Source organism: Culex quinquefasciatus, chromosome 1 (genome assembly GCF_015732765.1).
Source record: "Culex quinquefasciatus strain JHB chromosome 1, VPISU_Cqui_1.0_pri_paternal, whole genome shotgun sequence".
Lineage (NCBI taxonomy): Eukaryota > Metazoa > Arthropoda > Insecta > Diptera > Culicidae > Culex > Culex quinquefasciatus.
Window position 1 is genome coordinate 1,452,827 of NC_051861.1, and position 20,846 is coordinate 1,473,672.

The 20,846-nt window shown below is 41.8% G+C and overlaps 5 protein-coding genes across 5 annotated transcripts; 2 read left to right on the forward strand and 3 right to left on the reverse strand.

Moving 5' to 3' along the window:
* Positions 1-356: 356 nt before the first annotated feature.
* On the reverse strand, positions 357-1,767 carry LOC6032057 (serine protease Hayan). Its single transcript, XM_001842671.2, has 4 exons — positions 1,516-1,767; positions 926-1,452; positions 675-864; positions 357-614 (listed from the first exon to the last, which is right to left on the reverse strand). The coding sequence occupies exons 1-4, from the start codon at positions 1,565-1,567 to the stop codon at positions 595-597; spliced, it is 789 nt and encodes a 262-aa protein (XP_001842723.2). The 5' UTR covers positions 1,568-1,767; the 3' UTR covers positions 357-594.
* A 56-nt stretch (positions 1,768-1,823) lies between these two features.
* On the forward strand, positions 1,824-7,355 carry LOC6032059. The gene is made up of 6 exons (XM_001842673.2): positions 1,824-2,118; positions 2,183-3,392; positions 3,455-3,582; positions 3,640-3,755; positions 6,049-6,925; positions 6,985-7,355. Exons 1-6 carry the CDS (start codon positions 1,983-1,985, stop codon positions 7,287-7,289), a joined length of 2,772 nt encoding a protein of 923 aa, XP_001842725.2. The 5' UTR covers positions 1,824-1,982; the 3' UTR covers positions 7,290-7,355.
* Positions 7,279-10,719, reverse strand: LOC6032060 (palmitoyltransferase ZDHHC16). Its single transcript, XM_001842674.2, has 6 exons — positions 10,457-10,719; positions 10,251-10,398; positions 10,006-10,197; positions 9,829-9,946; positions 9,566-9,774; positions 7,279-7,854 (listed from the first exon to the last, which is right to left on the reverse strand). Exons 1-6 carry the CDS (start codon positions 10,501-10,503, stop codon positions 7,420-7,422), a joined length of 1,149 nt encoding a protein of 382 aa, XP_001842726.2. The 5' UTR covers positions 10,504-10,719; the 3' UTR covers positions 7,279-7,419.
* An 876-nt stretch (positions 10,720-11,595) lies between these two features.
* On the forward strand, positions 11,596-12,399 carry LOC6032061 (ADP-ribosylation factor-like protein 2). Its single transcript, XM_001842675.2, has 2 exons — positions 11,596-11,774; positions 11,843-12,399. The coding sequence occupies exons 1-2, from the start codon at positions 11,710-11,712 to the stop codon at positions 12,330-12,332; spliced, it is 555 nt and encodes a 184-aa protein (XP_001842727.1). The 5' UTR covers positions 11,596-11,709; the 3' UTR covers positions 12,333-12,399.
* A 78-nt stretch (positions 12,400-12,477) lies between these two features.
* On the reverse strand, positions 12,478-16,154 carry LOC6032062 (serine protease grass). The gene is made up of 4 exons (XM_001842676.2): positions 15,965-16,154; positions 13,213-13,651; positions 12,966-13,153; positions 12,478-12,905 (listed from the first exon to the last, which is right to left on the reverse strand). The coding sequence occupies exons 1-4, from the start codon at positions 16,035-16,037 to the stop codon at positions 12,484-12,486; spliced, it is 1,122 nt and encodes a 373-aa protein (XP_001842728.2). The 5' UTR covers positions 16,038-16,154; the 3' UTR covers positions 12,478-12,483.
* Positions 16,155-20,846: the final 4,692 nt, after the last annotated feature.

Here is a 20,846-nt window from a genome sequence, read left to right on the forward strand (position 1 = left end):
GCTCATGTAGGCATTCATTTTTTCCATTCTTCATTGGTCTGATGGCCGAGCAGGCTAAGGCGCCAGTCCTTACTGTTGGTGCTGGATTTGAATCCCATCGGTTGCAACTTTTTTTTGTGTTTACAAAATGTACATGCAGTGTGTAATATTAAGTGTCTTTTTTGACGAAGGTGATGTGCATGTGCATGTGATTTTACCATCGGATTTTTTGCTGTGTATATTATTTTTTGGTTTAAATTTTGTATGTTCTGGAAAATAATCTTAAAATGGTGTAATAACGAAGATATTTTTATGTTTCACATCCAAATTCCCAAAAATTTAAGATTCTTTTCAATGCGCATTTCTTTTAGTTCTTGTTTTAATGAATTCTTAAGAGACTACTCATCCTTTTATTACGTAATAAACTGCATACAATCTTCAAGCGATAATAAATTAGCAAGCTCGCAATAGCCGCACCATTAAGCTAGTCGCCGGTTTTCCCAAGCAAAATTAAATGTCGACGCTTAAAACAGAGGGTGTTATTATATGATGTCAAAAGTGCTGGAGGTAGAGATTATTATCCGTCTTGCCGTAACCCGGGAAGGGGTCTGTCAATCAATAGCGCTCGAAACAAGCTAAAAATATAACAAAACTATTGAAATCGACCAAATTTCTTCATAAAATATCACACTAACCGTCGTGATTGGCAAAGTCGATCCCCGCGATGGTCGCAATCCATGGAAAGTGTCCATCCGAGCTGAGCCGCGTGTAAATCCCCGGAATCTTTGACCCACACGATCGTCCGATCGTCTTCTGTCCCACCAAAAATGGCACTCGTTTGCCGTTCTTCTCCACGATCGTCTGCATTGGCGCCGACAGTTCACTCTGAAACACGTTTTTTTTAATTATCAGAATGTGTGATTTACCCCAAAAAAAGTTTGCCTACCGCACACTTGGTCGTCGTCGTCGTACTTCTAGCACACATACAGCACACCAACAGGGCGCCATATTTGAACTTTTTCGTGGGACTGTAATACTCGTGGCATTTGTCCGAATCGACCAGCTCGACGGCGGTCTTCTGGAACACACCTTCGGCGTCCCTGCCGATCAGGTGAATTTGCGTGGCTGGGGTTGGAAGGGTGGACAGGATGCAGGCCGGCTTGAAGATCTTCGAAACACTCTGAGGTTCCTCTTTTAGGTATACGATTGCCATGTTGTGATAGTAGTACTCGGCCTGGTACCGATAGTGGACAATCACATCCTTGATGGCGAAATCCCGCGGGGATCCGATGGCTGCACCAAGCCGTACGACGTCGGCACGTGTTCCGTTGCGTTCGAGACAGCGCGCGCCGGTCATGATCATGTTCTTGCCGATGTACGATCCCGTGCAGTCAAACTTGATCCCACCGGCGTGAGTCCAACCGATGAGAGCCACGTGGGACGCCTCGTGGTGTTCAAAGTTCTGAGCTTTACCTGGTAGCAAAAGAAACGCGTGTGTTTAGCTTTAAACTCGTTTGATTTGTTCTGTAAACTTACCTGGCCGAACCATTAGAGAAATCCACACAAGCAAAACAAAATGCACCAACATTTTTGAATATGTAGCCACTACCTGCCACTGAAGAATAAAAACTCCACTAGAAGTGGCAGTGACAACAAACTTTTTGTCCTGAAGAGTCGCCGATCGGAACGCAAATGAAACCAGTTTGGCTCGGCGTAAACGTTTTTATCCGACTCTCACCTACCCCCTGATCTATTTCGCCCTAGTCTAAGCAATACACAAACACGCATCATGATCACACAAAGTTAGTATCAAGCAAGACGGCGTCGACGACGGCAGCGCCACTCCCGCCGGCTAATTAAGACTTTATTGAAGCACACGGGAGAAAAAATCCCTCTTCTCCCGGTTGAGTCACACTTCAATAAAGAAGACGCGATCTGCTAAACTGGTTTCGGCTGTTGTTTTGGCGTCGAGTCGCGAAAAGGGATACTCAGTCTGTTCCGAGATGCGGCCGAGTGCTGTCGTGGTGGTGTTGGTTGCGGTTTTCGGTGCGGTCGTCGGACGGTTGCAGCCGGCCGAGAATGTGTTCCCGACTGACGTGAACAAGGCGTTGCTGCCCAACGTGCGGCAAAGCTTGAACGGTTAGTTGTCTCCTCCCTCCCAGCAATTGCGATGTGTAATTACCGGTGGATGATTTGCTTCTAGATTGCCACCTGCGCTACCACAAGTACGGTGACTACAACTTGATCTATCCCATCTTTGGGGTTCCGGCGCGAGTCGGGGAATTTGCGCACATGGCGGCGATCGGGTGGAGCGGACCGGGAGGCGCGGTTGACTTCAACTGCGGGGGATCGCTGATAACGACCAGCCACGTTCTGACCAGCGCACATTGTTCAACACGGGACGGCACTCCACCGGATGTGGTCCGACTGGGGGTCATCTATGTGAACATGAGCATCGACGATCCTCGTAACAACTACGCCCAGCAGTACCGGATAGCTTCGTTCAAGCGTCACCCCGAGCATCGTTTTTCTGCTTACTACAACGACATCGCGATCATCACACTCGATCGTAAGGTGGCAATTAATGACGTAGTGACGCCGGCCTGTCTGTGGACTCAGAACGAAGTGGATTTCCCCCGACTGGAGGCGGTTGGATTTGGTCAAACCTCATTCGCGGGGGATAAAACACCTATTCTGCTCAAAGTTAAGCTATCTCCGATCAACAACGCGGAATGTGCCCTAACGCACAACTCCGCGATCCGTCAGCTGCGCCAAGGAATCGTCGACAGTCAACTGTGCGCAAAGGATAGCGTTATGGACACTTGTCTCGGTGACTCCGGCGGTCCACTTCAGGCCAAACTCATGTCAAACCATCGAACAACGCCGTACGTAGTCGGTATAACCTCGTTCGGGATGTTCTGCGGCACGGAAGCGCCCTCGGTCTATACCCGAATTTCCTCGTACATTCCGTGGATTGAAAGTGAAACCAACGAAACGTTCGCGTCCGGAGAATGCGCCTCGCGTTACATCCATCTACGGGAAGCAGATGAGTCCATGGTAACGACACGAGCCGGCGATCACGTGTTTATAGAACCGGAGAGAAGCTACATGGACATTGAGTTATTTTCCAAACATCGAGTTTATCTGGGATACGAAAGAAAGCAAGATAATTGGATCCAGTGGAACTGTGGCGGAGTGCTGATCAACGAAGATTACGTCCTGACAGTGGCGCACTGTGACAAATTTGTTTTCGATCAGACGCCGAGTCACGTGAAGGTGGGCGATCTGGACATTTTCGCAAACAATCCGGATGCGCAGATCATCGCGATCGAACAGTTCATCAAACATCCAAACTACAGGGAGGGATTCATGGAGAACGATATCGCACTGGTGAAGCTGGCGAAGGATGTCAAGTGAGGATCAAAGACCAAGCGTCTCCATTGAAAGCTTTGTAACGATCATCAAAATTCCACAGAATCGGACCAAACACCCTACCAGCCTGTGTAGTGAACAACGATCTAACCATGGAAATGTACGAAATGAACGGCTTGGGACCGTACAATTTGAACAACTTTCTGCGCACCGACGAATCCATGTCGAGAAGTGAAATTCTTAAAAATTTTGTTTGTATTCAAAGTGAAATAGTAATTAATTTTTCAGATAGCAGTCTGGTCCTGACGCGGATGCGCGTCGATCCGACGTCATGCCAGCGCGGCAACAGCAACCAGATCATGTGCGCCAAAAACAGCAAATTTCTGGTACCCCAGACGTGCAGGGTAATGTAACATGTAACATCTTAAGGGATCATTCATAAACCACGTGAGCACTTTTTGGAAAATCCTTAGCTAAAAAAAACTATTTTCACAATATTTAAAATTCAAGGGCTGTAGCTCAGCAATTAGTAAATTGTAGGCATTTTGTTTTAACTTTAGGAAATTATTATTTTTTTCTTTCATTCAATAGTTTAAAACCGCAAAAATGTAACATATACCATGGTCATGAAAAGTTACGCGTTTTTTGTGACCCTGAGATAAACTTAAAACAAATGAAAAATGCATAAATTAAAAAAAAAACTAATAAATTCTAAAATTCCAAAATCCTGCAATTCAAAAAATCAAAAATTTCAACATTCAAAAATTCTAAAATTATAAAATTTTAAAATCTTTAAATTCTGAAATAAAAAAATGCCACCATTTTCCCACCATAAAGGAAGATGCATTTTTAAGAGTCATGTAAATGTCCAAATTTCGAGATAAAATAAAACGTTGGACACATAAATACTGCAAGACGCAATAATTTCCCAGATTTTTTAATTTCCTTATTTTTGAACCGACCATTTTTGAATTGTTTAATCCAATATTTTTAATTTTTCTTGTTTGATTTTTTTTAATTATACATTTGTAAAATATAGACTCTTGCTTTAAATTTTTGATGTTTTTAATATTTGTATTTGAAAATTTCTGAGTTAGAATAAATCAAATTGAAAAATATTAATGTTTTTTGAATTTTAAATTTAACTATCTTTACATTTTTTTGTGTTTTTATTTTTTTTATTTCTTAAATTTCGAATGTTGCGTCGGCTGAAAAACTCTATAAAACAAAGAATTAAAACAAATGATCCCTTGCAATTTTTCATTTCTAAATTTCTAGTTTTTTTTTATTTATTTCAACACTTTGATCGTGTTTCCCAATTTCTAAATTTAACTAACTTGATTAGGCCGAGCTCGCATTTCATCCCTAAAAAGATATTCAACGGGTTGAGAAGCATACTTTTTCAATAAACATCCAGTAGACACTTATTATCAAAAAAAAACATTTTTTGCGTTAATTCTAAGCATTAGGTCCTATAAACATATCGTCGCCGTCGTGCTAACTTGTCGTACGTGCTTTTTGGGCCAAATTGAGTTAAGAACGCCATTTTGTGCAGCTCACTATGCCTGACCTTTTGACCTTCACAGATCCCCAAAATTCGATATCAATCCTGAGATATTCAATGAAAACCAAAAAAGCTCCGAAAATTTTTGTCACTCTACATATAATAGAAGTTTCAATCCTGTCGTGCTATCTTGTCGCTCCCTGACATTGTTGGAATTCGAGCGAGAAGAAGGAAAGCATTTCTCGCTCGCGAACGAGGGAGAGAACTTGTAGGTTCTTTTCTCTTCTCGCTCGCGCTCGCATTTTCGTTCGCGTTCTCGCTCTCGCCGCGAGCGCTCGCGAGCGCCTCGTGCTAGCCGTTCGTCCCAAGCTAGCAATTTGTTTATCAGGCTTATGAATACGAACCAGGCGATGGTATAGAGGTGTAACTTCAATCGCTGTGTTGTTTTTTGTTCGTTTCTAACACGTTCAACTTCTCGCGAACGGGCAATTCTGGCTCGCGAGAAAGCCCGTTCGCGAGCGGAGGAGAGCACGGGCAATCGGTGAGTTTCTCTCGGCAGCTCGAGACTCGCGGCGAGAACTCGAGAGAGAGAAAATTTTCTCGCGAGAGCGCGATAATACCAACACTGCTCCCTGAAAATTGATGTAAGTGCGACAAAGGGCAAAGGGATTTCAGGTCAGGATGCGTTTGACGCACGTACAAGTGAGACTACCGTAAACATTTTTAATTATAACTCGGGACTCCGGCAACCAACTTCAACCAAACTTCGGGACAATGCACAGATTGGTCAGCCAAACAAAACGTGTTTGATATTGTTTACATTGCGTGCTCTAGTTTTTGTTTATTCAAGGTCAAACATTAAAACGCGTTTTTCTCGGAACGTCAAAATGGCGGGTGCGACATGATAGCACGACGACGTCGATATGAAAGACAATAGCTTATCCAGGTTTTTAAGCGAAGATGGCGTTTGAATTGTGAACGCCCGAAATGTCAAAATCGCGCAGTACCACCAGAAAAAAAGATGTGGCTGTCATGCTATGGCACCCTTTTTTCGTAATGTTGGTACTACTGCGTGATTTTGACATTTCTGGCGTTCACAATTCGAACGCCATTTTAGCTTAACAATGTGGATAGGACCTTTTCAAAAGAAAAACTGTCTTCTCAAAGTAACACATGTCTTTCCTCCCAAACAGATCGAACACGGCGGCCCACTGGAGCGCGAGACGTGGCACTACGACCGATACTTCCAGTACGTGTTCGGACTATCCGTTGCGGGCAAGGACTGCGGCTTCGGCAGCGAGGCGTACTTTGTCCGAACGAGCGCGCACGCCGCCTGGATCGAGTCGATCGTGCTGCAAAAGCAACAACAGCAGGCTCAACGCAGACGCCAGCGCAGGCAGATATTCTTCCCGGACCAGGAGTACGGCGTTCCGGTGAGGGTTGGGCAGGCTTGCGTGACTTCGAGAAATGTGGCGGGAGTTTGCGATTATTACCGAAACTGTCCGAGTATTAATAACTCAGCGACGTTGCTGGTGAAGTTCTGTAAACTTGGGGTTGACCCTATGGTTTGTTGTGAGAGGTCAGCGGCCATTCGGAGTGGTTATAGTTTGAAGAAGTGCGTTGCGCACTGGAAACAGTTTAAGCGACCGGAGGAGGAGGAGTACGAGAGCATTCCTTCGGAAGGACGACCTGTGAAGATGGAGGAGTATCCGCAGGTAGTTTTTATCGGAGTTCGGAGGAATAATCAGGTCTACTGGAGGTGTACGGGGGTGTTGGTTAGTGACGAGTTTGTACTTTCCAGTGGAAGTTGCGTGAAATCGGGAATGATTGATGTGGTGAGACTTGGGGCAGTTCAATTAGACAGTGGAAACTCGGTTGAAACAGGGGAAATCATCAACATTGCACAGATTTTAACTCATCCGGAGTATGATTCAAGCACAATGAGGGCAGATTTGGCTTTGATCAAGCTTTCATCGAGAGTGACCTTCAACAGTAGAGTGCTTCCGGCGTGTCTATGGCCAAACCAGGACTCAGTACCCCTGAAGCTGTACTCGTTAGGGGTTGATGAAGGTATGTGAGGGCAAAACATTTAATAAATCGAGACAGATTAAAAATTGCGGTACTTACAGGAATCATCAGCGTCCGGCCTCGCCTCTCCAAGTACAACCAGGACTGCCGGAAGTTCTTCCAGCTGCGTAGCCTCGCCGACGACGAGCAGTTGTGTGCCGAAAACTACTTCAGCACCAGCGATTCTTGCTTGGACCGCAACGGGGATCCGATCGAGGGAACGCTCGCCAACGGAAACATCAAGATTTCCATCGTCGTAGGGCTGACGGCGTACAGTGCGGGTTGTCCCGGCGCACCGGAGACGGTCACCGTGTACACAAGGCTTTCGGCATACATGGAGTGGATTCGGTCCATCGTGGAATCTTAAGCTGTTTACTTTTAAGTTACAAATTATACTGGGAAATGCGTTGATTTGCTGGTACCACTTAATTCCGACTAGTTTGGGTTTGGAGCTTATTTTCCTGATAAGAATATCACACGAACAGACACACTCAAGCTTAGGGCCACTCATCTTCGCCATCGATCGCCCTGAAATCGTTAACTGTCAGCCAAGTGAGTCCGTTCCCTTCCGGTTTATGTCCCGACGGTAGCAGCACATTCCACCACCAAGTTCGCTTTCGTACAAGTCCCAAAAACAGCTTCCAGTTCCGCTTGGGACCAAAATCGTACGGATTCTGGTACGTCTTCCCGAGCGCCGCAAGTCGCTTCGTTTCGGACTTGTTTATGTGCGCCTCGATGCTCGTTTCCCCGCGCGTTATCAACGAACTGTGCCACGCCGTAAGAGCACCCAACGCAAACAGAGTGGCCACGTTGATCAGCGCCATGAACACGATTGCGCGATGTTTCGCCGCGTTGCTGCTGTAGTCCTGCGGCACGGGCAGGTCGTGCTGGGCCGGAACCAACCCGTCGTCGATGTAGTCGTTCATTTCGGTCTGTAAAAAAGGTGCAGGTGGTTATGTTACACATGACCAGTATGACAAAGAACTTTGCAAGATGGTTGTTGAAATTTTCGATTACATTGTCTGGTCCAAATTTTCCCAAGATTCACTAGATTCTTAATAACCATAAAGTTTGATACCCATATTGCCCCAACTCTTATGGTTCGGCAAATGTCCCCCCATCGGAACATCGACGAGGCCTCCGGCCACTCCGGATTGTGGCCACTACTGCCGAAATGTTAAATTTCATATCCAGTATCAAAAACCATAAAGTTTGACACCTATATTGCCCATACTCTTATGGTTCGGCAAATGTCCCCCCATCGGAACATCCCCGGGGCCTCCGGCCACTCCGGATTGTGGCCATTACTGCCGAAATGTCAAATTTCATATCCGGTATCAAAAACCATAATGTTTGATACCCATATTGCCCCTACTCTTATGGTTCGGCAAATGTCCCCCATCGGAACATCCCCGGGGCCTCCAGCCACTCCGGATTGTGGCCATTACTGCCGAAATGTCAAATTTCATATCCAGTATCAAAAACCATAAAGTTTGATACCCATATTGCCCCTACTCTTATGGTTCGGCAAATGTCCCCCCATCGGAACATCCCCGGGGCCTCCGGCCACTCCGGATTGTGGCCATTACTGCCGAAATGTCAAATTTCATATCCAGTATCAAAAATCATAAAGTTTGATACCCATATTGCCCCTACTCTTATGGTTCGGCAAATGTCCCCCATCGGAACATCCCCGGGGCCTCCGGCCACTCCGGATTGTGGCCACTACTGCCGAAATGTTAAATTTCATATCCAGTATCAAAAACCATAAAGTTTGACACCTATATTGCCCATACTCTTATGGTTCGGCAAATGTCCCCCCATCGGAACATCCCCGGGGCCTCCGGCCACTCCGGATTGTGGCCATTACTGCCGAAATGTCAAATTTCATATCCGGTATCAAAAACCATAAAGTTTGATACCCATATTGCCCCTACTCTTATGGTTCGGCAAATGTCCCCATCGGAACATCCCCGGGGCCTCCAGCCACTCCGGATTGTGGCCATTACTGCCGAAATGTCAAATTTCATATCCAGTATCAAAAACCATAAAGTTTGATACCCATATTGCCCCTACTCTTATGGTTCGCAAATGTCCCCCCATCGGAATACCCCCGGGGCCTCCGGCCACTCCGGATTGTGGCCACTACGAACACTTCAGCCAACGGGGCCTCCGAACACTCCAGGTGGTGGCCAATTCCAATTATCGACTCCTTCTAATGCCGGCTGGCATGTCTTGGCTGATCCATGCCATCTGCTCCCGGGCCACCAGACCATCTGCTCCTGATGTTGACTCGTCGACGTCCAGCAACAGAATGAATTATCGGGACCAACCGAGCCGAGTTTTGTTGGCTTAGGTTTAGTTTTGTTGCCCCGTCGACGATCCAAAAATTATGAGGTGGAGTGGGGGTAATTTTAGATACATCAATCTCACGTCTCTCGATTGACTGATTGGGAAACGTTAGTTCGACCAACCAGCGTGTACTTTAGAGGGGAAATTTGCCGAGAGGGGAATTCGTCACGTAACGTTTTCGCTTCGCGAAAATTTTGGATTGACACCACGTATAGAAACCTTAGGACAAAGTTCTTTGTCAAAAATACCTTTAACCTCATCATTTTAAAGAAAGAAGAGATGAAAACCTACCACTGGAATGATGTGCCCGGAGAGATTGAATCGCACCGGATGGCCGTGCAGCGGTTCGACCTCGTTCCAACCGGCACCATCGCCGAAAAGAACGTTCCACCCCAGCTCAAAGCCAAAACATATGATGAACAACACACCGACCGAGGTGTACAGCATGTACAGGAAGAAGTACCGATGGTTGCCGTACCCAACGCAGTTGTTGAGCCATGCTGAAAAGTCAGACATTAATTAAATTCGTCCAGAAGAAAGTCAGAGTAACTTACGACAGTGATGATCCATTTTCAGCACGCACTTGTTGCACACCGAGCAGTGATGCGTTCTCGGCGGCTTTGGGGCAATACATTTCTTACAGATACTCACAGCCTCAACTATTAGCTCTCTCTGAAATATCAAAAGACATGTTTTAGCGTTTCAAAATAAGCGATTTTCGAGTTCGTTACCTCCGGTGGATACCCGGGCGATGTGGCCGCAGCTTTGTAGAAATTGTAAGCCACATTCCACAGCAACCAGTGGCCCACCAGCATGAGAAAGTAGGTCGTGTTCTGGCTCTTGTTCCACCAGTACGGAAGGCCGACCCAGTAGCAGATTATCACGACCGCCGCGGTCAGACAAACCACGGCAAATACAAAGAACTAAAGAGATTTTTATTATTACGCGCTTGAAAACAATCATTTAAAAAGTTTACCGGTCCCAGAAGATGGGTGAAGTTGTCCACGAACCAGAAGATTGGTTCCAGGCCCACATCCGAGGCGTAGGATTGGCTCATGTGGTGGTTGTAGGTGAGGGAACGGAGACATTGCATCGAATACTGGCAGCGGAAGCGAATGGAATCGCTGGAAGGGGAGTTAAGAGTTCCACTAAACTGAGTTCGGATTATTGAACAATACTTACAGAAGTTTTTTCGGAAATTCTTTCAGTCTCCAGCGAATGCGACCCATGGTTGCGGTCAGCAAATTGAATACTCGTAATTTTAGAAGGAATTGCTTGTTTTATCTACACTAACATCATTATGTACCGATTATTATAACATTTCACTAAGCACTTTTTCCCAAAGACCCTATTTGCGAGGTCAATCCAGATTTTAATAGAGAAATTTGAGCAATTCGAGCGAAACACTTGCAATTTGCACAAAATTTGTTTACAAACTGAATGCGATCTGTCAAAAACGCCGAGTAAACAAAAAATCGATAAGATGGGGTCACCCTATATAAAGGGCGTCTCCACAGCCGGACCAAACGCTTGATCGAAGGCAATCGAAATTTGCACATCCACAGCATTTAATTGGGTCCTAAAATGAAGCTTTGATTGCTGATATTATTGTTTACAGCGATAAAGCTTATTTTTCTGAGTAAATGACCCTTTGTACGACCACAAAGAGTTTAAAACGGATTTTTAAATCAACTTTAAAAAATTAACCTCGCGGTCCTTCTTGACAGAAAAGCTCCTACTTGACAGTTCGTTCCAAGGGAACCATAGTTAATCCATCGAAAAAATGTTGTCTTGTCAAAAAAAATTGCATTAAAATGAAAAAAATGATCATAAATGGTTTTTAATCGTGTTTTTTACCGTTGTACATAAAAATTGATATAGGGCTTTAGTACCCAATTTTGCAAGAAAAATTCTAGAGTTTTTTTTAAAAAAGGTCCAATAAACCAAATTTCCTGTTTTTGCTTTTTGAGTGTTTTTGAAACCGCCTTGAGTCAAAGTTATTAAAAAACACCCAAAAAGAAAAAAACTTAAAATTTGGTTTATTGGACCTTTTCAAAACAAACTCCATAATTTAAATGAAATAAAATTATGAGTTACCTTTATATTTTTGAAAGGAAAACGAATTAAAAATTGCAAAAATGATTAATATTTCAAAAAAGGCCATTGCAAATATTTTCAAAGTTTTTTTTAATTGCAAATAAAAACTTTTAATTTATCAATCTTTATTTATGCTAGATTTTTTACCTGCAGTGAAGACACCCTGAAAACCCGTAACGCCTGGTAACGTCTATAGTGCATCTCTAGTAACGCCTGCTGTCGAAACTTCAAAACAGAGAGCATTTTCAAAACAATGCGAACTGATTTAAATTTTTCCTTCTAAAAGTTAATGTAAATTGCGTGTTTTGAGTGTTAGGTTTTAGTAAAAACATTTCAAAATGGGATTTTTAACCATCCTGAAGAAAATGAAGCAAAAGGAGAAGGAGATGCGCATCTTGTTGCTGTAAGTAAAGGCCACACGAAATCATCTGCTGCGATGACTAACGCTTTCCTTCTTTTATCCCTCTGCAGTGGCCTCGACAACGCCGGTAAAACCACAATCCTGAAGCGCTTCAACGGGGAACCGATCGACCAGATCTCTCCGACGCTGGGCTTCAACATCAAAACGCTCGAGTACAACAACTACACGCTAAACATGTGGGACGTGGGTGGCCAAAAGTCGCTCCGGTCGTACTGGCGAAACTACTTCGAGTGCACCGACGGAGTCGTGTGGGTCGTGGACAGCACCGACCGGATGCGGATGGATTCCTGCCGGGAGGAGCTGGCCGTACTGCTGCAGGAGGAACGACTGGCCGGGGCGACGCTGTTGGTGCTTGCGAACAAGCAAGACTTGCCGGGAGCGCTGACGGCGAACGAGATCAAGGACGTGCTGCAGCTGGAAAAGATCGAGACGCATCACTGGGCGATCCACGGGGTGAGTGCGGTTACTGGGGGGAAGCTGATCGAGGCCATCGACTGGCTGGTGGACGACATTTCCAAGAGAATCTTCACGCTGGATTAGGCTCGGTAAGTCGCTAAATTATGTATTTATTATTCCACAAATATACTCTCTATTACTATTCTTGAAATGGCCCCTGGATGAAATTTTGAGAAATTCCCTGTTCGGATGAGTGAAACACATATTTTTGAATAAATAACTCATTTTTATTGCATCAGGACGGTTTGAGATTGTCCTCGATCCACGACATGTACTTTCCGACCCTCGTAAAAATTCCGGGAACGTTCCTCTCCCCGCACGTGTTCAAACCGGCGGAAACAATTCCAAACTGAATGAATCTAGCATCCCCATTAAGCATTCCCACCGTTCCAAGTGGTCCCCCGGAATCGCCCCGGCAGCTGTCCACCAGATCCTTTCCTCCGGCGCAGATTTGCTTATCCGAGAGCAGCACAGTCAAACGATTGCTAGCCATCACCTGCTGGCATTCGGAATTGTCCACTCGGGGCAGGGTGGCCTTCAGAAGGACGTCCGAAAGATCGTTCTTTTCCGTCGTTCCCCAACCAGTTATGATGTACTTGGGATGCAGCATGTTCTGGTAGTTTTCCGTCACCGGAAGGCAGATTGGCTTGATGTGATCTGAAAAATTATAAAAAGTATTATTCCTGGAGTTTTTTAAACTTAAAATTTCAAACAAACCTTCAAACATCACATTTCGAACTAATCGAATCAATCCAATGTCGTTCGCATACTTTGGCTTGTTGTACTCGGGGTGAACAATCTCCAACTCAACTGCGATATCCTGAACCGGTCCTGCGCAGTCGTCCTCCGAGCCAATACAATCCTGCTCCTTGCTTTTGGTGTGCTCTCCCAAGCGAACGTGATCCCTTTGAAATAGAAATTAAAATTAGTCACCTCAAATAAGAAGACCCTCAATCCAACTCACAGTGCAAATCTCCTAACTCCCAGGCAGTGTGCCGCCGTCAAAACGTATCTCTCGTTTATCAACGACCCACCGCAGCCGTCCGTAATCGTCCCGCTGTTATCTTTGTACCTCAGCAGTGCCATCCACGGAAACTCAAACGGTGCGGTGGCTTGCCCGTTGGAAATCCGGTCCGTCGTAATGATGCCACACTCAACTGGAAGCAGGGACGGCTTTTTCGAACCCTGCTTGTCCACCAGCACCGACTTGTCGATTTCACTCAGCTGGCAGCAAACGGCCTTGGTGACGCCCGCCAACCGGCACACCGACTGCCGGATGTAGGTCAAAATCTTCGGCGGGATCTTGTTGTTTGTCAGCTGGAAAATCTTGTAGATATTGCGGCATCCCTCCACCGGGACGCACATTCCCGGCTGCATGGCCGGGGTGGTGCAGGAGGGGTTTTCTGTTGGAGAAATTAAGATTTAGATTTGTTCAGCCCTTGTTGTTTTGAACAGATTTGGATTGTTTATTTTAATGCTAACAAAGTGTTATTCTCTCTGAAAATTAGTGCGATTTGGAAAATCTAATCTAACCAAAACCCTATTTAGCGCTGCCAAGCTTCATCTTGTCATTTATAAAAGCTCTGAAAGTTATCATTCCCGGTTGGCCATGTTTGTTTTGAAAAAACTTTCAAATCTTGCTTCAGAATGTATCAATCAAAAATGGTTTTCTTTTTGTTGTTTCCGAGTTTATTTGAACGTTATACAGTACTTGCTCTTAACGAGCGTACTTGTTCGAATACTATATTTTGTGAAAATTTTGGTATTTCACACTCAAAAATTCTAATGTTATTAATATCTACAAAAAAAGCTTTGTTTGAATCCCACATGGCAAATTATTAAAACTCTAGTATTAAAAATAAAGTTTTTTTTTGCTAAAATTTAATATTTTACACTGAAAACATTGGTGTGGTAAAAATCTATACATAATTTGCGGCGTGTGAAAGCTATATTGCAATTTATAAAAATTTTAGTATTTTCAAAAAAACTTTTTTTTTTATTTTTGGTATCTTATACTAAATTCTAATGGAGTGAAAATCTGAAGAAAAAATTGCCTTGTTTTAACATTTTTAAGCAGAACAATTCTCTACCAAAAACGGAAATGGATTTTTTTTTGTATTTTTTTATTTGGCTCAAATTTTTGGGGGCCTTACCTATGACCAAAGAAGCTATATTGTGTCATTGGTACACCCATATAACATTGTGTACATACAAAAATGGTTCATTTTGTACATACAAAAATGGTACGTAACTATTCAAACAGCTGTAACTTTTGAGTGAATTTTCTGATCTATTTGGTGTCTTCGGCAAAGTTGTAGGTATTGTTGAGGACTATTGAGAAAAAACATGGATTTTTTTTTCTAATTTTTTAATTAACTTTTTTTTTCACAAAACTCAATTTTCCAAAATACGTATTTTTTTTATTTTCGAGATATGTTTTAGGGGGCAAAACCCGCCAAGAAAAGTATGGTCAAAAATTCTGCCACCGAGTTATGATTTGTTTGAAAAAAGCAGTGATTTTTTGAAATACGAAGTTTCATGCAAAAACAAATTTGACTTGATTTTTTAATATTAAATTGAATTTGCAATCGAAAAGTGCTTTACAGATTTTTTGATAAAGGGGTCCGTTTTCAAGTTATGGTTAGCAAAAGTTTAATTTTGGCGACTATTGGCAGTTTTTGGAATTCAAAAAAAATAGTGCCCATGATGAGTGACCATTTCTGGAAATATGTTTTTTGAAAAGTTCTGAAAATTTGCTATAAAATAGTCGAAGAGACAACGGCTTGAAGAAAAAGAAACAGGAAAATTGAAGTTTTTTAAATCTCACCCAAACAACCCAGCATTTGCTAATGCTGATACATCTCAGCAACTAATGGTCCGATTTTCAACGTTAAAACATGAAACATTCGATAAATTTTCCGATCTTTTCGAAAACAATACTCGATCATTTTTTAATCAAGATTAACATTTCAAAAGGGCCGAACATTCAATATTACGCCCTTTTAAAATGTTAGCCTTGATTCAAAAATGGGGGGGGGGGATTTCCAAAAAAGTGTCCACGTGGTTTGTGGATGGTCCCTTACTTAAAATCTTCTATCGTTATCCTCCCTACCTTATAGCCTTTCTTTTAATATCTTCTGACGATAAAGTTAGGAGGGCCGAAATGGGTATCTCAAACTTAAAAAAAATTAGCGTTGAGATTTCTTAAAAAGTGTCCACGTGGTTTGTGGAAGGTCCCTTACATTTTTTTTTGACACAAAATCTGTCATCATTTCCTGATGAATATTACCATCATTTTTTTTACTGTGTATCTAATTAACATAAAACAGCACAGAGGCATCGAAATCATTGCGGCATATATTGCAAAGCTTTTATCGATGCAGACTTCACGTCTTCGCTGTGAATTTATATTGCTCAAATATTTGCCAGCAATCAAGCTCAAATTTCCCTTGAGAAAGGCTACGATTTCAATATTTCGCTTCAAAACAAAAATCCCCTCTAAATTGTTTTTCCTTATCTCCTTGAAATTCCCATTCACCCCTAACATTATTAACATACTTTTGGCACATCTATTCAAAAAAACACAAATACTACAAGAATCCACACAAAAACGAACAAACCAGTTTGTCACAGTCTAATGCGTTCAAAAAAAAAACCGGTAAACTGACTCGATTAAAGCCGTAACGATCATCCTCCCACGAGAAAAAAAAACTTACGCGCTTCAGCTCCTTGCAAAAAGCACCAACTACCCCAACTCAACGCAAGTCCAAGTACCACTATCAACTGCATCGTTTTCGTATCGTATCGTAAACGGCGTCTTTGCTAAACTTTGCGCTAAACTTGTAAACTCAAAACGCGCGCGCTCACTAAAAGTCAACCTCTTCGGCTCGATCCTTCGACAAGACTGACCGGACAACGCGAGCCGGCATCAATCAGGAAGACCCTAAACCGCCTCAGAATGTCGTCATTCAGCGGAATCTCAATGAGGTGGTGCTCGAAGCTCGTCGTCACGCGATTGACATACCTCGGCTATGACTCTCTTTCTCTTGGGTTGCGAACCTCGGCCAAACCTGATCATTCCTGGCCTGCCCTACGCGTCGGCGGGTTCAAGATCGTGTCACGTGCTTTCTTGTGCGCCAACGGCAAACTGACCTGCCGCGTGGTTTCGTTGCGAGAGGTGTGTTGTTGGACACCCCTCCTTTTTTTCCTACTCTAGGGGGGAAGGTTTTGAAAATTCCCCAACATAACCAGATCTTGTCACCGCAACAGAGCTGTAAAGACGCACCCGATTAGGTTGGTTTGTGCAATTGGACGCGAAGGTGGGTCGAGCTTGGTGTGACTCATCGCGTCGTGAATAAATATTAAAGTTGTTTGTTGCTTCAAGACAATTGGATGTCGAACACTGAACATGTTACATCTGTTCTTTGTTCCATATTCTTGAAAATCTAAATTCAATCTAATCTAATCTAACCCTAGCGCAACCATTTTTTCGGAAGCATCCCGAAGAATTTCGGGATGAATACTTCCAACATCCTTCTTTTCTAAACGGCCAGGCCAACTGCGTAAAGTTAACCGCAAAAATTATTCGTTGCAGTGGATTGAGTTTGAACTTAATGGTTAAAACAAGAATACAGTTCTGAATCTGTTTATATTCTTGAAAACCTATTTTTTGCAATAATGTATTCGGTTTTTTTTTGCGAAGATGGTGCTACGAAAGGTGCTCGCCCTATATGTGAAAATCGCGCAGTAGTATTGTACGATCGGTTCCTAACTGGGACTCGTTCGTTGGAAACGATCGTCGGCTCAATGACCGTCGAAATAGGCGGCGGGTCAGATTCGGGCAAAACCTCTTCCCCCTCACTTCGTCTCATCATCCAGCTGCAGCTTTGTTGACAAACAAACGGAGCACGCGGTCGTGGTTGTGGTTAAAAATTAAACTTAAAAAAAATATTTTTCCGACTAAATTAAAAATTTACGAGCTTGTTCAAATAATTATTCCTGATGTCGGAGAAGTAATTAAAATCTTAATTTTAATCCATATTGTTTCTATTAATTTAAATTTTTCACAGCAATTGGGAATCCCTAGGTCTATCCACGACCAGTTACCAGCTTAATCCACAAAACCAACATTAGACTAAAAGTGTGGCTGTCATGCCATGGCATACTTTTTTGTAATGTTGGTACCAATGCGTGATTTCCACGTGCTGTTGGGATGCTAACTTCGAAGATTTATCTGCATTTTTTAGTAATTTGGGTTTCATGAAAATGTGACGAAAGTTACAAATATGATAAAGTTAATTAACAACTTTATTTTTTTTAATATATGGCTCGAAAATTTCAAATTAAAAATTATTTTTGTTAAACAAGTCTGGATTCTTAAAAAAACACCTCTCAAAGCACTGATTCAGTCGTTTGTCTCTGATATAATTCAATTTAAAAAAAGCAGAAGCAACAAGGTTTCATCAATCAATTCGAACCGATTCAGACGCGCAAGAAGTGGGCACGATTCAACATGTTTGTGGAGGCGCCTGCGGAAGATTTAAAAGTAAACAAGATGGAAAGCAATTTTTAAGATTCACGTAAATAAAAAAAACAACCGGGATATTCCTGATAATTATTTGCCGTATTCTGTTTGTCGGCTGGTACATGAAATTTATCTAATGAATCAGCATTTCCATTGTTTGCAATTGTTTTTACAAACTGTGAATAAAACATAACAAAAATCAGGGTTTTGCCAACATCACTTGGGAAAGGCACATTTTTTGCAGTAATTTTATCATTTTGAAGCATTTGTTTCCAAGTAGTCGAAAGAAATAATTAAAAAACAAAATCCACAATATTATAACATGATTATCCGAAGGTTCGATTATCCGGTTCGAACTTTGCATTGCAACTGCCTAAATTACAAAATGCATTTTTAAAACATTTCATCACTGCCATTTTTCTAAGGATAATTTGGGGGTCATACTTTTAATTTTTTTTGTGATTCAATTATCCGAAGTGATTTTTTTCCGAGGCCTTCGGATAATCGAGTCTGGACTGTATATAATTTCCTACAAGAAACTCGCCCATGACGATATTTGGGTAAAAAAGCAAGGCCACCTATCGGCGAAATTCTTAATATTTTTTTTCCTATGCAGTCCAGACTCGTTTATCCGAAGCCACGAGTATCCAAAGTTTCGATTATCCGAAAATTTGTGTGGGACTAGGATAATAAAAAAATGTGAATCGATTATCCCAACTGGAATTTTATCAAGGACTAATCGAGTCTGGACCAGGGATAGAAGAATCTACATCAAATAAATATCTTTTGACGCTCATCAAAAGAAAAAAATCAGAAGGGAACATGGCTCTCCTCTCTCGCTCACGAAAAATCGGCAGATTAAAATTAAAAAAATCGTCATCTGGATTATTCGACGAAGCACCGATTTCACTACTACACTTGCAGGTGAGCAATTCTCTGAGATTTCGGTCATTCGATTTTTTTTGTATTTTTTAATCCGGCTGAAACTTTTTTGGTGCCTTCGGTATGCCCAAAGAAGCCATTTTGCATCATTAGTTTGTCCATATAATTTTCCATACAAATTTGGCAGCTGTCCATACAAAAATGATATGTGAAAATTCAAAAATCTGTATCTTTTGAAGGAATTTTTTGATCGATTTGGTGTCTTCGGCAAAGTTGTAGGTATGAATATGGACTACACTGAAAAAAATTGATACACGATAAAAAAAAATTTGGTGATTTTTAATTTAACTTTTTGTCACTAAAACTTGATTTGCAAAAAAACACTATTTTTAATTTTTTTCATTTTTTGATATGTTTTAGAGGACAGGCCAAACATTCAATATTACGCCCATTTGAAATGTTAGACTTGATTTAAAATTTTTGAAAGTATTTTTTTCGAAAAGATCGGAAAATTTCACGAATGTTTCATATATTAACATTGAAAATCGGACCTATAGTTGCTGAGATATCGACATTAGAAAATGGTGGGTTGTTTGGGTGAGACTTAGAAAACATCAATTTTCCTGTTTTTTAACATTTGCATGGCAATATCTCAGCAACTAAGGGTCGTATCAACAAAGTCCGAAAAAGCAAAATATAGAGAATTTTCTCAACTTTCCAAAAATATTTTTTCCAAAAGTGGGCAAACATGGGCACTATTTTTAAAAAATGAAAAACTGCGACTATTTTCAAAAAAGTTACTTAAAAATGGCTATAACTTAAAAACGGTACACTTTATCAAAATTTCACTAAAGTACTTTTTGATTGCAAATTCGATTTTACATCGAAAAATGAAGTTGAAAAATTTTTGCGACCAATATTTCGATTTTTTTTAAAAATCTGTATTGATTCAAAAAATCATAACTCGGTCAAAGATTTTTTGCCCATTCTGGAAATTTCTGAAAAGTTGGCATTTTATGTCCTCTAAAACATATCAAAAAATGAAAAAAATTAAAAATAGTGTTTTTTTGCAAATCAAGTTTTAGTGACAAAAAGTTAAATTAAAAATCACCAAATTTTTTTTTACCGTGTATCAATTTTTTTCAGTGTAGTCCATATCCATACCTACAACTTTGCCGAAGACACCAAATCGATCAAAAAATTCCTTCAAAAGATACAGATTTTTGAATTTTCACATATCATTTTTGTATGGACAGCTGCCAAATTTGTATGGAAAATTATATGGACAAACTAATGATGCAAAATGGCTTCTTTGGGCATACCGAAGGCACCAAAAAAGTTTCAGCCGGATTAAAAAATACAAAAATTAAAATTAAAGAAAAAAGACCGATTCCGTAGAGAACTGCTCAGGTGTAATGTCACACGTTGAAAAATAACCTGTCACTTTTTGTAGATGAACAATGAATGTAAACAAAACGAAATAAATTAATTTAAGTGTTGCTGACAATGAGACTCACAAAAATCTCCTTCTGATTAATTTTCTACGAAAAGTTCGGATAAGTTTTTGTTTGTGTGTTCCGCCTCCTATCTCTTTCGCGGATGAAGAAAACTAGCAAGAAAGAATTTTTGCGATTATTTCATCTAGGGACCATCCATAAACCACGTGGACACTTTTTTCGAAATCTCAACCCCCCCCCCCCCCTTCGTGGACAATTGTCCATACAAAAAAATTGTATGGAGCGTGGACAGTCGCCATACCCCCTAAAGTGTCCACGTGGTTTATGGATGGTCCCCTATGGTCTGGACTGCTGTTTTTTTTTATGATTTTTACTATACTTCCACACACAACTATAATCGATCTTGCTCAAAACTTCTTAGCATGGTTCTCCCAACAAATAATTGCCTAAAACCAAATCTTGGAGCTTATGGTGGTGTGTCCCCACGGTTCTTCCACCCGTGTAAAAAAAACTGTAAAAAATCAAATCACGGCGTTCACCAACCAACTTTCACAGCGTGGCGCTGGCCGTGCGAGTTTGGGCGCGGACTTGGTAAGCTGGATATGATTATACCCTGAATGATAATGTAATTGCATTTTTTTTTTGCATTTTGCATTGCCACAGGGAAATTTACACCTTGTCAGAGGTAATATTGAAGCTTTTTTCTGACGTAATACATCTTTTTCTCCTTTCCAG

Excerpts from the sequence above, each read along its gene's own strand:
- LOC6032059 (XM_001842673.2), top strand. The coding sequence starts at position 1,983 with ATGCGGCCGAGTGCTGTCGTGGTGGTGTTGGTTGCGGTTTTCGGTGCG. Across the intron at positions 3,583-3,639 it reads CGACGAATCCATGTCGAGAA|ATAGCAGTCTGGTCCTGACG; the intron begins GTGAAATTCTTA and ends TTAATTTTTCAG. Across the intron at positions 6,926-6,984 it reads CTCGTTAGGGGTTGATGAAG|GAATCATCAGCGTCCGGCCT; the intron begins GTATGTGAGGGC and ends CGGTACTTACAG.
- LOC6032060 (XM_001842674.2), bottom strand. The coding sequence starts at position 10,503 with ATGGGTCGCATTCGCTGGAGACTGAAAGAATTTCCGAAAAAACTTCT. Across the intron at positions 10,198-10,250 it reads TCACCCATCTTCTGGGACCG|TTCTTTGTATTTGCCGTGGT; the intron begins GTAAACTTTTTA and ends AAATCTCTTTAG. Across the intron at positions 9,775-9,828 it reads GAAAATGGATCATCACTGTC|CATGGCTCAACAACTGCGTT; the intron begins GTAAGTTACTCT and ends CTGACTTTTCAG.
- LOC6032061 (XM_001842675.2), top strand. The coding sequence starts at position 11,710 with ATGGGATTTTTAACCATCCTGAAGAAAATGAAGCAAAAGGAGAAGGAG. Across the intron at positions 11,775-11,842 it reads GAGATGCGCATCTTGTTGCT|TGGCCTCGACAACGCCGGTA; the intron begins GTAAGTAAAGGC and ends ATCCCTCTGCAG.
- LOC6032062 (XM_001842676.2), bottom strand. The coding sequence starts at position 16,037 with ATGCAGTTGATAGTGGTACTTGGACTTGCGTTGAGTTGGGGTAGTTGG. Across the intron at positions 13,154-13,212 it reads GGAGTTAGGAGATTTGCACT|GGATCACGTTCGCTTGGGAG; the intron begins GTGAGTTGGATT and ends TCTATTTCAAAG. Across the intron at positions 12,906-12,965 it reads TCGAAATGTGATGTTTGAAG|ATCACATCAAGCCAATCTGC; the intron begins GTTTGTTTGAAA and ends ATAATTTTTCAG.
- LOC6032057 (XM_001842671.2), bottom strand. The coding sequence starts at position 1,567 with ATGTTGGTGCATTTTGTTTTGCTTGTGTGGATTTCTCTAATGGTTCGG. Across the intron at positions 865-925 it reads CGACGACGACCAAGTGTGCG|AGTGAACTGTCGGCGCCAAT; the intron begins GTAGGCAAACTT and ends AACGTGTTTCAG. Across the intron at positions 615-674 it reads CGACTTTGCCAATCACGACG|CTTGTTTCGAGCGCTATTGA; the intron begins GTTAGTGTGATA and ends TTATATTTTTAG.